General features: G+C 42.5%; 2 protein-coding genes across 6 annotated transcripts in view; one reads left to right on the forward strand and one right to left on the reverse strand.

The window, feature by feature from the left end:
* Window positions 1-1,764, reverse strand: part of trmt13 (tRNA methyltransferase 13 homolog) — a 29,452-nt gene extending 27,688 nt beyond the window's left edge. For all 4 annotated transcript variants that reach the window (XM_068037566.1, XM_068037564.1, XM_068037567.1 and 1 more), the window contains exon 1: window positions 1,377-1,764. In XM_068037566.1, the coding sequence (XP_067893667.1) occupies window positions 1,377-1,529 (153 nt within the window). In that variant the 5' untranslated portion in view covers window positions 1,530-1,764. The remainder of the gene's footprint in view (window positions 1-1,376) is intronic.
* Window positions 1,765-1,845: 81 nt separating this feature from the next.
* Window positions 1,846-17,250, forward strand: part of LOC137372982 (spindle assembly abnormal protein 6 homolog) — a 101,416-nt gene continuing 86,011 nt past the window's right edge. Inside the window, exons 1-5 of one of the 2 annotated variants that reach the window (XM_068037569.1) lie at window positions 1,846-1,952; window positions 8,573-8,633; window positions 9,354-9,433; window positions 10,389-10,493; window positions 11,602-11,773. In XM_068037569.1, the coding sequence (XP_067893670.1) occupies window positions 1,888-1,952; window positions 8,573-8,633; window positions 9,354-9,433; window positions 10,389-10,493; window positions 11,602-11,773 (483 nt within the window). In that variant the 5' untranslated portion in view covers window positions 1,846-1,887. The remainder of the gene's footprint in view (window positions 1,953-8,572; window positions 8,634-9,353; window positions 9,434-10,388; window positions 10,494-11,601; window positions 11,774-17,250) is intronic. The other variant, XM_068037570.1, reaches the window with a different exon arrangement.

Here is a 17,250-nt window from a genome sequence, read left to right on the forward strand (position 1 = left end):
TTATTTTAGTTTGTTCAGTTTGTTTCTACTGTGTCTACCCACTGTTTTTTTTCATGTTTGTGCTTGTGGCTGTTCAGCTTTCAGTCCATTAACACCCAATCTGTACAAATGCTTTGTCTTTCAGCACACCATTAACATATAGTTTGCCTTTGCTCCATGACCTCCTGGTCAGCTATTTTGTGACCTTGTCCTATCAACACCCCCACACCCACTTTACTTGCTTAAAATCTTTTACATTTCTTATATCTGCCAGTTCTGAAGAAATGTCATTGACCTGAAACATTAACTCTGCTTCTCTCTCCACAGATCCTGCCAGACCTGCTGAGTATTTCCAGCGTTTCTTGTTTTTATTTCAGATTTCCAGCATCCGCAGTATTTTGCTTTTATTTTAACTAAAATTCTTAAGGGGTTTGACAGGGTAGATGCTGAAAAATATTTCCCATGGCTAGGAAATCCAAAACAGCAGGTCAGAGACTCAGAATAAGGGGTAGGCCATTTAGGACTGAGATGAGGAGAAATTTCTTCACTCACAGCAGGTTGTGAATCTTTGGATTTCTCCACCGCAGAGAACTATGAATACTCAGTCTTTGAGCATATTCAAGACAGATCAATAGATTTTTGGGTATGAAGGGAATCAAGGGATATGGGGATAGTGCAGGTGGATGGCCAGCCATGATCTTACTGAATGGCAGAAAAGGCTCAAAGGGCCAAATGCCCTACTCATCCTTCTACTTCTTATGTTCTTATCAACTGTGTACTGTGCTGCAAGTTTTTAATGAATGTCTTGTAATTTGTTGCAGTCTTCCTCAGTATTGACTACACCTCTCAACCCAAGGTTGAATAAATTTTTGCAGCCATCATTGCATAAAGGCTCATTTGAGCCATGGCTCAGTTAACAGCACTTTTGCCTCAGAGTCACACGATTCCAGGTTCAAGTCCCACTCCAGGAATTAAGCACAAAAATCAAGGCTGACACTCCAGTGTAGTATAGGAATGCTGCACAGTCAGAGGTGGCATCTTTCAGATGAGACGTTAAACCAAGGTCTTGTCTACCCCCTAAGTGGACGTAAAAGGTCCCATGGCACTATTTTGAAGGCCAGGAGAGATATCCCCAGTGTCCTGGCTAATAGTTACCCCCTCAGATTAACTGATCATTTTCACAATTCTGTTCGTAGGAGCTTTGTGTAAATTGGCTGCCATGGTTCCTACATCACAACAGTAACTACTCTTCAAAAGTGTGCTTCATTGGCTATAAAGCGCTTTGAGACGTCCAGTGGTTATGAAAATCGCAATATAAATGTATTTTTAAGATGTCAAAGTGACTATCAAGGACAACTGTTCATTGTTCTTTTATAATTACTGAGGAGCTGGCATACTTCACTATTTGGTGCTGTATTCGCATGTTCCCCACAGAGACGCTTTCCTTCTGCAACAATCATTTTACAATATCTTCTCTTCTTTTCCACGAAGTATCCGCATCTTCCTGGCAGAGGCGCCTGGATGCCATTTGCAGCTCTCTCGCTCGCCATGTTTGCACCAACAAAGGCAGCAACTCCTGCACTCGGACGCACTCCCTCCAAACAAACACACAATGCTGTGCTGAGGCCTCCTGCTTTCCAGATTAGACCCCGGAGTACAATTGGTTGGAGGAACGAGCCAGAGAACGTACACTACAATCTCGAAAATTATCAAATAAGTTAATGGTAACGCACTTCACATTCGAACTACCTAGTGTAAAGAGCCAGTCTGACCGGCTTCACCGGAAGAGGTGGAGGCCGGAGGTCAAAGGGCAGTTCGGCCCCGCCCCTAGCACCAACGGCTGTGCGCGAGGTTGAGGCGCCAAGTTTTGAATGTGGAGGATCGCAGCACGGGTGGGGGAAATCCGTGATGAGCCAGCAACTCTTCAGCGAGATCGTGAGGGTCGCCGTGCGGTGCAAAGACTGCGAGGAGAGGTGAACGGGCCGCCCGTTAACCGGGGGGTGGGGGTTGGATGCAGGCCGGCTGGTGATATACCGGTTGGGGCAGTGGGCTGGCGGTACCCTGACTGGGGCCGGCGATGTGCTGCGATGTTTTAAACTCTGGATCCCAGATTATTCAATAAGCTTTTATGTTTTGTTTTAAATGGAGCCGCGATGTCTCTTTAAACGTTGTTTGTCCCACTGCCAATGGACTGAGGCTCCTGTCCATCCAGCCACGCTATGACGGTTCAAAAATATCCCCTATTTTCGTGTGTCACCCTTATAATTAGCACAGCCACTTGTCTTTAGACAGGTTTGCGATCAGTTTCATTCTTTTTGATCATAAATCCAGATCCTATTAGTTCCCTGACGTTGACAGCTGTGCCTGAAGTAAGGTCTGTACTGTCATCTGATCATAGAGACATAAACGATTTATCCTGTATGAAAAATCGAAGTCTCAATCTCACCACTTCAAGTGGACCAAGTTTCCTGGAGGTGACACTCGTCTACACTGGATCTATTACTTGGCTGTACCCAGTCGTATCTCTCCAGCTTTCTGTCTACCTGGAAGCACTGGGGAAGATTTGTGAGACAGATGACCTTGTTGTAAGTGTTGTGATTTGCACCTATAGAGTATACAAACAATGTAAGTAACGCTTAGGTACAAGCCTACAGATAGAGAAAGTAGAAGGACTAATATTGTGGTCTAATGCTGAGCATTTGCTATCAGATTGTTTAAAGAACTGTACTGGTAGAAAGTCTCTATGCAAGACTGCATCCTGCTCTTTGTGGAGACTTTGAAGAGAAGGAAATTAAATTTAAACACTTCCTTGATGTCTGAAGTGAAATTTTGGGAAATATAGAAACATAGAAAATAGGAGCAGGAGTAGGCCATTCGGCCCTTTGAGCCTGCTCCGCCATTCATTATGATCATGACTGGTCATCCAACTCAGTAGCCTGTTGCCGCTTTCGCCCCATACCTTTTGATCCTTTTAGACCCAGGAGCTATATCTAACTCCTTCTTGAAAACAAACAATGTTTTGGCCTCAACTGCTTTCTGTGGTAGCAAATTCCACAGGCTCACCACTCTCTGCGTGAAGAAATTTCTCCTCATCTCAGTCCTGAAAGGTTTACCCCGTATCCTTAGACTATGACCCCTGGTTCTGGACTCCCCCACCATCGGGAACATCCTTCCTGCATCTACCCTGTCAAGTCCTGTTAGAATTTTATAGGTTTCTATGAGATTCCCCCTCACTTTTCTGAACTCCAGCGAATATAATCCTAACCGACTCAATCTCTCCTCATATGTCAGTCCCACCATTTCAGGAATCAGTCTGGTAAACCTTCGCTGCACTCCCTCTATAGCAAGAACATCCTTCCTCAGATAAGGAGACAAAACTGCACACAATATTCCAGGTGTGGCCTCACCAAGGCCCTGTATAATTGCAGCAAGACGTCTCTGCTCCTGTACTCGAATCCTCTCGCTATGAAGGCCAACATACCATTTGCCTTTTTTAGCGTCTGTTGCACCTGCATGCTTACCTTCAGTGACTGGTGTATGAGAACACCCAGATCTCGCTGCATATTCCCCTTTCTCATTTATAATCTGCCTTCCTGTTTTTGCTACCAAAGTGGGTAACCTCACATTTATCCACATTATACTGCATCTGCCATGCATTTGCCCACCCACTCAACTTGTCGAAATCACCCTGAAGCCTCTCTGCATCCTCCTCACCACTCACCCTGTCACCCAGTATTGTGTTATATGTAAATTTGGAGATATTACATTTAGTTCCCTCATCTAAATCATTAATGTATGTTGTGAATAGCTGGGGTCCTAGCACCGATCCCTGCGGTACCCCACTAGTCACTGCCTGCCATTTGGAAAAAGACCCATTGTTTCCTCTTTGTTTCCTGTCCGCCAACCAATTTTCTATCCATCGCAATACACTACCCCCAGTCCCATGCGCTTTAATTTTACATGCTAATCTCTTATGTGGGACTTTGTCGAAAGCCTTCTTAAAGTCCAAATAAACCACATTCACTGGCTCCCCCTCATCAACTCTACTAGCTACATCCTCAAAGAATTCTAGTAGATTTGTCAAGCATGATTTCCCTTTCGTAAATCCATGCTGACTCTGCCCGATTCTACCACTGTTCTCTAAGTGCTCTGCTATAAAATCTTTGATAATGGACTCTAGAATTTTCCCCACTACTGATGTCAGGCTGACTGGTCTATAATTCCCTGCTTTCTCTCTATCTCCCCTTTTAAATAGTGGTGTTACATTAGCTACCCTCCAATCTGTAGGAACTGTTCCAGAGTCTGTAGAATCTTGGAAGATGACCACCAATGCATCCACTATTTCTAGGGCCACTTCCTCAAGTACTCTGGGATGCATACCATCAGGCCCTGGGGATTTATTGGCCTTCAATCCCATCAATTTCCCCAACACCATTTCTCTACTAATACTGATTTCTTTCAGTTCTTCTCTCTCACTAAGCCCTGTGTTCCCCAACATTTCTGGTATGATATTTGTGTCCTCCTTTGTGAAGACAGAACCAAAGTATGCATTTAGTTGGTCAGCCACTTCTTTATTCCCCATAATAAATTCCCCTGTTTCTGACTGTAAGGGACCTACATTTGTCTTCACCAATCTTTTTCTCTTCACATACCTATAGAAACTTTTACAGTCAGTTTTTATGTTGCCTGCAAGCTTGTTCTTGTACTCTATTTTCCCCTTCTTAATCAATCCCTTGGTCCTCCTTTGCTGAATTCTAAACTGCTCCCAGTCCTCAGGTCTGTTGTTTTACCTGGCAAATTTATTTGCCTCTTCCTTGGATCTAATGCTATCACTAATTTCCCTTGTAAGCCATGGTTTGGCTACCTTTCCTGTTTTATTTTTGCACCAGACTTTTGCAGTTCACCCATGCGCTCTTTAAATGTTTGCCATTGCCTATCCACCATCATCCCTTTAAGTCATGTTTCCCAATCCGTCGTGGCCAACTCACGCCTCATACCTTCGTAGTTTCCTTTACTAAGATTCAGGACCCTTGTCTCAGAATCAACTACATCACTCTCAATCTTGATGAAGAATTCTATCATATTATGGTCGCTTGTCTCCAAGAGGTCTCGCACCACTAGATTGTCAATTATTCCTCTCTCATTACACAATACCCAGTCTAGGATGGCCTGTTCTCTAGTTGGTTCCTCAAAGTATTGGTCCAGAAAACCATCCCATATACACTGCAAGAATTCCCCCTCCACGGTATTGTGACTAATTTGATTTGCCCAATCTATATGCAGATGAAAGTCACCCATAATTACAGATGTTCCTTTATCGCATGTGTCTCCAATTTCCTGTTAATGCCATTCTTAACATCATCACTACAGCTTGGGGTTTTTTTTTTTACAACCCCCACTAATGTTTTTTGCCCCTTAGTGTTTCTCAGCTCTACCCATACAGATTCCAAATCGTCAGAGCCAATATTTTTCCTCACTATTGCATTAATTTCCTCTTTAACCAGCAATGCAACTCCACCGCCTTTTGCTTTTTTCTGTCCTTCCTAAATACTGAATATCCCTGGATGTTCATTTCCCACCCCTGGTCACCTTGCAGCCATGTCTCCGCAATCCCGACTATATCATACCCGTTTACATCTATTTGCGCGATTAATTCATCCACTTTATTGTGAATGCTCCGCGCGTTAAGGCACAAAACCTTAAGGCTCGTCTTTTTAATATTACTTCTCCCCTTCCCACTATTTTTCACTGTGGCCCGGTTTGATTCTGGCCCTTGATTTCTCTGCTTATTACTTTTCTTATTCCCCTTACTGTCTTTTGTTCTTGTCTTTGATCCCCCTCCTCTGATGCAAAGGTTCGCATCCCCCTGCCATTTTAGTTTAAACCCTCCCCAACCACTCTAGCAAATACTCCCCCTAGGACATCAGTCCCAGTCCTGCCCAGGTGTAACCCATCCAGTTTGTACTGGTCCCACCTCCCCCAGAACTGGTCCCAATACCCCAGGAATCTAAAACCCTCCCCCTCACACCATCTCTTCAGCCATGTATTCATCCGATATATCCTATTTCTACTCTGACTAGCATGTGGCACTGGTAGTAATCCTGAGATCACTACCTTTGAGGTCCTACTTTTCAACTTACTTCCTAACTCCCTATATTCTGCTTTTAGGACCTCCTCCTTTTTTTTTTACCTATGTCATTTGTACCAATGTGTACCACAACCACTGGCTGTTTATCCTCCCCCTGCAGAATGTCCTGTAACCGCTCTGAGACATCCACAACCCTAGCACCAGGGAGGCAACATACCATCCTGGAGTCTCTTTTGCAGCCACAGAAACACCTATCCATTCCCCTTACAGTTGAATCCCTTATGACTATTGCATTTCCACACTTTTTACTCCTCCCCTGTGCAGCAGAGCCAACCGTGGTGCAATGAATTGGGCTGTTGTTGCTTTCTCCTGAGAGGCCATTCCCCCAACAGTATCCAAAGCAGTATACCTGTTTTGCAGGGGAATAGCCACAGCAGATTCCTGAACTGCCTGCTTAGTCCTCTTGCTCTGCATGCAGTCTGCTGTCAGCTTATCTGGGTCAATGCTTCTGATTGCTGTACAATTAACTCTATTGGATGAGTTTGTGTACATGTGCATGTTTGTATGTGGTTTTATTTACAACACACACAAGCAATCCACATGTACACTTTATCTCTATAGGGATGTAAGGCTTTTTGGAGGGGAGGGAATCACTGGAATTTTTTTTTTTACAAAAGCTACAAAAGAAGCTCAGACTATTGAAGCAGTGCACTTCATTACATGCTACTGTGCTATGTAACCTGGTGCACAGAATTCAAGTTGCTATCCCTTTCATAATTGCTGTCATCATTCCACTGCTCAAAAAAACAATCTCAGCCCCTCAGTCCTTGCAATCTATTGTCCTTTTTCCAACCTCTAAAGACCTTGAATATGTTGCCTCCCAAAAACCGTGCCTGTTGTAATCTGAAAAGCCTGTTAGTGAAGGATGATACTGAAGACAATTTTTGCATGGTCCTGCATTTATTTAGAGTGAAACATGACAAGCATTAAGATCAGAATTATAAGGGGGAGATGGTGGTGTAGTGGTAATGTCACTGGTCTAGCAATCCAGCAATCCAATACATTACAGTTAATAGTTTTGTGGCACCATTACTATCATTGATAGTCATAAAAACCCATCACTAATCTGCCATCCTTACCTGACCTGGCCTACATGTGACTCCAGATACTTGACTGCCCTCTGAAATGGCCTAACAAGCCACTCAGTTGTCAAGGACAATTAGGGATGAGCAACAAATGCTGGCCTTGCCAGCAACAACCACCTCCCATGAAAGAATAATAATAATTTTTAAAAAAAGCATACCCCACCTAACTCATCCACACAGTTTCATTAAGTGTCTCTTTATATATGCTCAAGTGAAACCCCAATTCATGCCCTCCACCTGCATGTAATTAAACCCAATTGATACACAATTAACAGTGCCTGCCATATCACCAAAATGTCCCTAATCAAAGTCGCTAATGACATCCCTGTGACTCCTCCTCATCAATTATGACTTTCTGAGCTTTTCACATGGTTGATTACACCATCCTTCTCCAGTGCCTCTCCTCCTTGGACAAACACTGCCCTTTCTTGGTTCTGCACCTCCACACCGTTACCTCTAGGGTTCCCAAGGGTCTTTCCTTAGCCATCTTCTCTTCCTCATCTTTATCTTCCTCATCTGCCCTTGGTGAAATCATCCCAAGATATTCGGTCACCTTCCACATGTATGCTGATGAAACCCAGCTCTACCTCTCTAGCAACTGTCTTGATCCCACCACAATCTCTGCGTAGCAAAACTGACATCCAGCTTTGTAGAAGCCACAATTTTCTTCATTTAAACATTGGGATGACTGAAGCCATTGTCTTCAGCGCTCGCCACAAGCTTATGCCATTGCTGTGGATTCCATCCCCTTCCCTAACTATTGTCTCAGGCTATTGCCTTAAAGCTAACCCCAAGACTGGATGATGTTGCTAAGGGGTTACATGTAGATAAGGAGATGATGTGGCAAAGGCTAGATGTTTAAGGGACTCCAAAGGTAACAGTGTGGGAGAGAAAAGAGAAGCCAAGGTTGGCTACAATCAAAAAGTTACAAATGAAACCATGCAATGGCAGCCTCATGGAGTTGGACAGTGGAGGGGAGGTGTTGGAGGAGGATGGCATGGTCAACTGCGTAAGGCACTGGGAAGCTTCCTGCTGCTTGTCCATCTGAAACCATCTATCCACCAGAGCATTGGCTGTACCAGTTCAGGTCCCATTAATACGCCTGGTAAATCAGCAACAATGCCCTGATGCCTGGTGACAGTAGATTGAACCCAATTTCGTTGTAGATTTAGTAATGTGATATCTGAACTATGGCCTACCTAGCTCAGGTATCAGATTACTAAGTCTACCACAAAATTGGCGTCAATCCTCTGTCACCAGGCATATCATTTTTGACGTACTTTGACCCCAAAAGACTCAGTCTTCCCCAAAAAGGAAGGTTTTTTCCATTTGATTAATTTTAAAAAAAATTCATTTGTAGGAAAGCAAGTATTCGAGTAACTGTTGAGCTGCATTGTGCTTCTAATCCTGTTTACAAAAAGGTCAGTGTGCGTTTTTCATCTTTTAAAAAAAAATTGTTCTCTTGTCTATTAAAAATTCTTAGAATACAAACATACGAATTAGGAGCAGGAATAGGCCTTCTACTTCATAGATTTCAGATCTGTGATGTTTCCGCAATTACTGCAATTTGCTGTGTAAGAGTACTTGCCATAAGATTTGATATCTGGTATTGATTCCTTGCTAAGCTGACCATCAGCATTATTCATGTATGAGCCTTGACAGTAACTCATCAAACTTTTTCTAAATGAGGGCATTCATCTGACACCCACATCCCTACCTGTCATTGTATTCTAGGGTAACACATGAATGAACACTTGGGTGAGGTACCAAAAGGTGACTGGCATGTACAAATCAGACTTAAACAGAAGGAATATTGGAGTGATAAGTGGCCAATGTTTTGAGAACTGTGATAATTAAAATACTGTTTTTATTGTAGTGTGTAACTATAAATTTAAATAACCAATTGGCCCTGAAACTGCTTGCAGTCTAAGGTTCAAATTTCTTAATAGATTTAAGGAGTGATTTTAAAAATATTTTTGGTGGGTGAAGGACTTGCCTGGAAAGTCTAAAGTTATGCATGATCAGATCTGTACAAGTGGAATTAAATGTAAGTAATTTTTTTGCCAGTTTTGTGTACTAAATGTACTGTTAACACTTCTAACCAGTGAAACAACTTCAGCAAATTAGTTTTTTAATTGCAGGATTTGGTAGTCCGGTTAACAGACGATATAGATCCATTTTTTCTTTATAACTTGATAATTACAGAAGAAGATTTTCAGAGGTAAGCAGTGCTTTAGTTACATATTTACTATATTTAGTGATCTTGTTTTGATTAGTGCAGTTTGTTAAAAGATTAAGTTTTTCAGTTTGATTATAGTTGAATGTCAAGAAAAGCATTCTGCACAAATTACAGTGACCTATGAGTGACCACTTTTACACCTTATGGGGTACAGATAGAAATAAAGATTGCTGTTAGTGGTGGCACAAAATCACACAGGAACACTGTATCTCTCTAAAACCTTACACTTTTGTGCTGCTATTTCGATATTTTAATTTACTCTTTTGTATAGAAGGCGTTAATCTGAATCATGCTCATAATTATTTTTCTCCTCAAGCAGCCATGACTATTTACTTTTTTGGTATCTCCCTGTGTTGTAAAACAGTGTAGTTTGCAGTGTATAGTTCTTAGTGCTGTAACTGGTTCTTTCAAACTATTTATTTAAATTTCAGTCAACTTTGGAAAAGTTGTCTTAGTTGATGACCTATGTTTTTATTAGCAACTCATTATTTGACTGCAATTCAATTAACCTAACATTGGGAGTTGTCCACTCTTATTTTCATGATGTGTGCCATGGCATGTTCTTAGTGACATGCCCACGATACATGCCTGCATTGCCTTCCAGTAATGTCAAAACCAGAATTGTGAAGCCTGCTTCAAACTCAGCAAAAGTATCAATATTGCTTTCCGATGTAGACAATACTTTTCCAGCTCAGAAGAATGCCTAAGCTCAGTTCTTCTAACTGCAAAGAGAACTTGAATAGAATTTATTTGAAGAATGCATCTATAAATTTCAGGGCAGCTAGATTTAGGGCATATAATTGTTGGAAATGGCAGATTAATGCTTCATCTTTTAGATTGCTCAAGATGTATGACTTGTAAATATTTGAGCTAACTTAAATGTAGTCTGCTGAATTTAATTGATTACAATTGTGATTTTTGATGTCTCCATTCATAGCTTAAAACATCAGCAGGGGCTGTTAATAGATTTTTCTGCATTCCCACAAAAGTTTATAGACCTTCTACAGCAGTGCATCCAAGAGGAGAGCAAAGATGTTCCAAGGTGAGTGGTATTTTGAAATGTGCAGTATATTTACTATTTTGGTTGCATTCTGTAAATATGTATAGATGCACGATTTGACTCTGTTTTTCAAAGAATAAATGATTGTTGAAATATAATTTCATTTAAAACCTGAATTAGTTTGAAAGAATGTTCACAAACAATACAATGTGCAAATACATATTTTTAAAATGTGTGTGGATGGTGAAAGACGGAACTTGTTAACAATCCAAACAGGAGGTAGGAAAGTAAGTGTAACATTAAGAATAACATTAATAAAGAACTGCGCCATGAATATGTATAACCAACACGTAAGAGGAAGCAACATAAAGGTGTCTTGAATAAGCAAATAGGAAATGGAGGAAACCACATGCATGCAGCTGTATCATATAAGGCAGAGATCTCTGTGCATTCAGATATTTCTGAAATAAATATAGAATATTTTGGAAATACTCAACAGTCAGGCAGCATTTGTGGAGAGAAAAACAGTGTTATGTTTCAAGTCGTTGACCCTTCGTTAGAGAAATTTTGCTTTTGTATCAGATATTCCTGATGCAGCTTACAAAAGGAATGGAGATGTAACCTGATTATTTTGCTGTGGGAACAGGAGGGACAATGTTTGTCCAGTACACACTACAAAGTTGACCAGTAAATAACAAAAGCCTGAACAGTCAGCCATTTCAAAGAGTCTAATGGGAAGCCAGCAGCAATGATTCAGATCCAACTGAACTTAATCCTCATGAAGTCTGAACTATATTTAAATAAGTCCAATATGCCCAGACTATTTGGCAAGACCATAAACATGGAGCAGTATACCCACATCCCTGCTAGCAACCACTCAGCTGTCAAGGTTCTTGAGCTAACCCTCTTGTCAGCAACTATGAATTATTACCTTAAAGGCAATTGCACAGGCATCCTTCAACTAAGTTCTGTCTTCAGATCTCTTCCTTGGATGTGAGAGAAGTTTTTAATCATTTTCTTTGTAAGGATCATTAACAATGCAGAGTTACTGAGCTGTGATGTATTGCAATAAGATCTGAATGTTACTTTTTACTCTTCTTTGTAAATTAATTTTGTACAAATGAAATATAAGCACCTACATGTTTTTCAGATTCCTGCTGCAATTAGTTTCTTCAGCACCACTATTTGACTATACACCTGCCTACCTAAATGTTGTGGAGACTAATGCTTTCAAACACTTGAATCACCTTTCTCTAAAATTACTACGTGGAACAGATGTGGAAGTAAAGAAATATTTAGCTACCTGTTTAAAATGTATGAAGGTAAGTTGTTTGTATGTGTTCATACTATAGAATGCATGTTTTTCACAAAGGTAAGTCACATTTTTCACAAAGGTAAGTACAAACAAGGGATATCACCTGGACATCGTAGATCATTGTTCCTTGATTCTTCATCACGACATCTAACTGTATTCTGAATTATTTTAGAGTTTTTGCCTCCACCACAGAAGACTTTTCCAGGTATTCATCACTGTATTAAAATTGCTTATTGAAATCAATTTTGAACTTTCCCCTTCACTGTTTGTTTTTATTCATTCTCAGGATGTAGGTGTCACTGACAAGGCCAATGTCTAATGCCCATATCCAGTTGCCCTGAGAAGGTGGTGGTGGGCTGCCTTCTTTGTAATGGTTGGTACAACTGGGTAGCTTGCTAGGCCACTTCAGAGGGCGGATAGGTGTCACGATAGTGTGCACTAGAATCACATATCGGCCAGGATAGCAGTTTTCCTTCACTAAAGGACATTAGTGAACCAGCTGTTCAACTTAATGGTCACTTTTACTGATGCCAGCTTTTAATTTTCAGATTAAAAAAAAAACTGAATTCAAATTTTCAAACTGCCACAGTGGAATTTGAATTTGCGTTCTCTGGAGTATTAGTCCAGGTCGCTGGATTGCTCGTCCAGTTCTGAGCCCCTATGTATCTTTGACATACTGTCTGTAATTTGTGATTTAACTTAAAATAGTGGATTTATATTTTGATTTATATTTGTGTCTGGATTTATAATTTCTATTTGCTTAGTATTTCATATATTTCTATAAGGTCCTTGTCCATTATTCTCCTTTCAAATGTTACAAGTGAAATAGCCATTGATTCAGCAAAATGAACCTAATTCTTTGTTATTCATTCAATGGATGTAGGCAATATTGGCAAGGCTAGCATTGATTGCTCTTGAGACCACTGGTGAAGGTACTTCCACAGTGCTGTTAAGTGGGTAGTTCCAGGATTTTGACTCAGTGACAATGAAGAAACAGTGATCTGTGTCCAAGTTAGGATGGTGTGTGACATGGAGGGGAACTTGGAGCTGATGGTGTTTCCATGCATCTGCTGCCCTTGTCGTTCTAGGTGGTAGATGTCGTGGGTTTGGGAGGTGTTGTTGAAGGAGCCTTGGCGAGTTGCTGCATTGTCTTCCCTTCTTAGGCAGTCTCTTGGGGCCGAGGATGACTTTCTTCCACACCGGTTCAGTGCTTTCCAACATGGCTAATGAGTCCAATGCTTGAACCGCCGACTCCACCATGCGATCAGATATACGAATTAGGAGCAGGAGTAGGCCACTCGACCCCTGATTACTCCACATTTCCACCTACCCCCGATAACTTTCCACCCCTTGCCTATCAAGAATCTATCTACCTCTGCCTTAAAAATATTCAAGGACTCTGCTTCCACTGCCTTTTGAGGAAGAGAATTCCAAAGAATTCTGAGAGAACAAATTTCTCCTCATCTCTGTCTTAAATGGGCGACCCCTTATTTTTAAACAGTGACCCCTAGTTCTAGATTCTCCAACCAGGGGAAACATCTTTCCACATCCACCCTGTCAAGACCCCTCAGGATCTTATATGTTTCAATCAAGTTGCCTCTTACTCTTCTAAATTCCAGCGGATACAAGCCTAGCCTGTCCAGTCTTTCCTCGGAAGACAGGCCGCCCATTCCAGGTATTAGTCTAGTAAACCTTCTCTGTACTGCCTCCAATGCATTTACATCCTTCCTTAAATAAGGAGACCAGTACTGTACACAGTACTCCAAATATGGTTTCACCAATGCCCTGTAGAACTGAAGCATAATGTCCCTACTTTTGTATTCAATTTCCCTCGCGATAAACGATAACATTCTATTAGATTTCCTAATTACATGTTGTACCTGCATACTAACCTTTTGCGATTCATGCACTAGGACACCCAGATCCCTCTGCATCTCAGAGCTCTGCAAACTCTTACCATTTAGATAATATGCTTCTTTTTTATTCTTCTTGCCAAAGTGGCCAATTTCCCACTTTTCCACATTATACTCCATGTGCCAGATCTTTGCCCACTCACATAACCTTTCTATATCCCTTTGTAGCCTCCTTATGTCCTCTTCACAAGTTACTTTCCTACCTATCATTGTGTCATCAGCAAATTTCACAACCATACCTTTGGTCCCTTCATCTAAGTCATTCATATAAATTGTAAAAGGTTGAGGCCTCAGCACCGATCCCTGTGGCACACCACTCGTTACATCTTGCCAACCAGAAAATGAGCTATTTATGGCTACTCTCTGTTTTTCCTGTTAGCTAACCAATCTTCTATCCATACCAATATGTTACCCCCTACACCATGAGCTTTTATTTTCTGCAATGACCTTTGATGTGGCACCTTATCAAATGCCTTCTGGAAATCTAAGTACAGTACATCCACCGGTTCCCCTTTATCCACAGCACAAGTAACTCCCTGAAAGAACTCCAATAAATTGGTTACACGTGAGTTCCCTTTCACAAACCATGTTGACTCTGCCTGATTACCTTGTATTTTTCTAAATGCCCTGCTATAACATTTTTAATAATAGCTTCTAACCTTACCACATGTGTGGCAGTTGTGTTTGAAGAGTTGGATAGGCAAGTTACTTGGGGGGCTGTGCGCTCCTACCACTGCCTGGATTTGGCTTCCTCGTGCTCCCGTCAAAATCTGATGAGATGTTCAATACCTTCCTGAATGCACCTTCTCCACTCTGAGCGGTCGAGGGACAGGGACTCCCATGAGTTGGTGGGTATGTTGCATTGCTTCAGGGATGCTTTGAGAACATCCCTAAAGTGTTTCCTCGGTCCTCCTGGGTGTCTTTTGTCGTGGTGAAGTTCAGTGGCATGCAAGTGACGTGGCACACCTGGCGAAGTTGGTTTTGGGTGATTAGTACTTCGATGCTGGGAATGTTGGCTTGGGAGAGAATGCTGACATTAGGCCACCTGTCCTGCCAATGATTATGAAGGATTTTGCGGAGACAGCGTTGGTGGTATTTCTCCAGTGCCCTGAGGTGCCTGCTGTAGATTATCCAAATCTCCGAAGCATATAGAAGTGCAGGGATCACTTATGCCCAGTACACCATGACCTCAGTCTCGGGTTTAAGGTCTTAGTCCTTGAATACTCTCTTCCTCAGTTGGCCGAAGGCAGAGCTACCAACATTAAAGCCAGTGGTGGATTTCATCATTTGTGTCTGCCTTAGTTGAGAGGAGACCCCAAAGATATGGAGATGGACCATGTTTTCCAGCGTCTCACTGTGGATTCTGATCGATGGAGGATGATGTTGTGCTGTGTGAGTGGGTTGGAAGAGGACCTTAGTTTTCTGGATGTTTAAAGCTCTTCTGTGCTTCAGTGAAGGAGTCTACGATGACTTGGAGCTCAGTCTCCAAGTGAGCACATACACAAGCATCATCCAGGTGCTGAAGCTCAATAACTGAAGTGGAGTGGCCTTTGTTTTGTAATGGAGGCGACAGAGGTTTAATAATTTCCAGTCTGTCCTGCAGATTATCTCCACTTTTGTGGGGAGCTTTTTTTAAATTATTATTCATTCATGGGATGTGGGCGTCGCTGGCTAGGCCAGCATTGATTGCCTATCCCTAATTGCCCTTGAGAAGGTAGCGGTGAGCTGCCCTCTTGAACCGCTGCAGTTCATGTGAGGTAGGTACACCCTCAGTGCTGTTAGGAAGGCAGTTCCAGGATATTGACCCAGCGACAGTGAAGGAACGGCGGTATAGTTCCAAGTCAGGATGGTGTGGGGCTCGGAGGGAATTTGCAGGTGGTGGTGTTTCCATACGTTTGCTGCCTTTGCCCTTCCAGTTGGTAGAGGTCGTGGGTTTGGAAGGTGCTGTCTAAGGAGCCTTGGTGTGTTGCTGCAGTGCATCTTGTAGATGGTACACACTGCTGCCACGGTGCGTCGGTGGTGGAAAGGGTGAATGTTTGTGGATGGGGCGCCAATCAAGCGGGCTGTTTTGTCCTGGATGGTGTCGAGATTCTTGAGTGTTGTTGGAGCTGCACCCATCCAGGCAAGTGTAGAGTATTCCATCACACTCCTGACTTGTGCCTTGTAGATGGTGGATAGGCTTTGGGGAGTCAGGAGGTGAGTTACTCGTTGCAGGATTCCTAGCCTCTGACCTGCTCTTGTAGTCATGGTATTTATATGGCTACTGCTGTTCAGTTTCTGGTCAATGGTAACCCCTAGGATGTTGATAGTGGGGGATTCAGCGATGATAATGCCATTGAATGTCAAGGAGAGATGGTTAGTTTCTCTCTTGTTGGAGATGGTCGTTGCCTGGCACTTGTGTGGTGCAAATGTTACTTGCCACTTATCAGCCCAAGCCTGGATATTGTCCAAGTCTTGCTGTATTTCTACACGGACTGCTTCAGTATCTGAGGAGTCACGAATGGTGCTGAACATTGTGCAATCATCAGCGAACATCCCCACTTCTGACCTTATGATTGAAGCAAGGTCATTGATGAAGCAGTTGAAGATGGTTGGTCCTAGGACACTACCCTGAGGAACTCCTGCAGTGATGTCCTGAAGTTGAGATGATTGATCTCCAACAACCATCTTCCTTTGCACTAGGTATGACTTCAACCAGTGGAGAGTTTTCTCCCTGATTTCCATTGACTTCAGTTTTGCTCGGGCTCCTTGATGCAATACTCGGTCAAATGCTGCCTTGATGTCAAGGGCAGTCACTCTCACCTCACCTCTTGAGTTCAGCCCTTTTGTCCATGTTTGAACCAAGGCTGTAATGAGATCAGGAGCTGAGTGGCCCTGGCGGAACCTAAACTGAGCGTCACTGAGCAGGTTATTGCTAAGCAAGTGTCGCTTGATAGCACTGTTGATGACACCTTCCATCACTTTACTGATGATTGAGAGTAGACTGATGGGGCGGTAGTTGGCTGAGTTGGACTTGTCCTGCTTTTTGTGTACAGGACGTACCTGGACAATTTTCCACATTGCAGGGTAGATGCCAGTGTTGTAGCTGTACTGGAACAGCTTAGCTAGGAGCGTGGCAAGTTCTGGAGCACAGGTCTTCAGTACTATTGGCGGAAAATTGTTAGGGCCCATAGCCTTTGCAGAATCCAGTGCCTTCGGTCGTTTCTAGATATCACGTGGGGTGAATTGAATTGGCTGAAGTCTAGCATCTGTGATGCTAGGGAATTCAGGAGGAGGCCGAGATGGATCATCAACTCGGCACTTCTGGCTGAAGATTGTTGCAAATGCTTTAGCCTTAACTTTCGCACTGATGTGCTGGGCTCCCCCATCATTGAGGATGGGGATATTTGTAGAGCCACCTGCTCCAGTTAGTTGTTTAATTGTCCACCACCATTCACGACTGGATGTGGCAGGACTGCAGAGCTTAGATCTGGTCTGTTGATTATGGGATTGCTAAGCTCTGTCCATCGCCTGCTGCTTATGCAATTTGGCATGCAAGTAGTCCTGTGTTGTAGCTTCACCAGGTTGACAC

The sequence above is a fragment of the Heterodontus francisci genome, chromosome 8 (assembly GCF_036365525.1).
Source record: "Heterodontus francisci isolate sHetFra1 chromosome 8, sHetFra1.hap1, whole genome shotgun sequence".
Lineage (NCBI taxonomy): Eukaryota > Metazoa > Chordata > Chondrichthyes > Heterodontiformes > Heterodontidae > Heterodontus > Heterodontus francisci.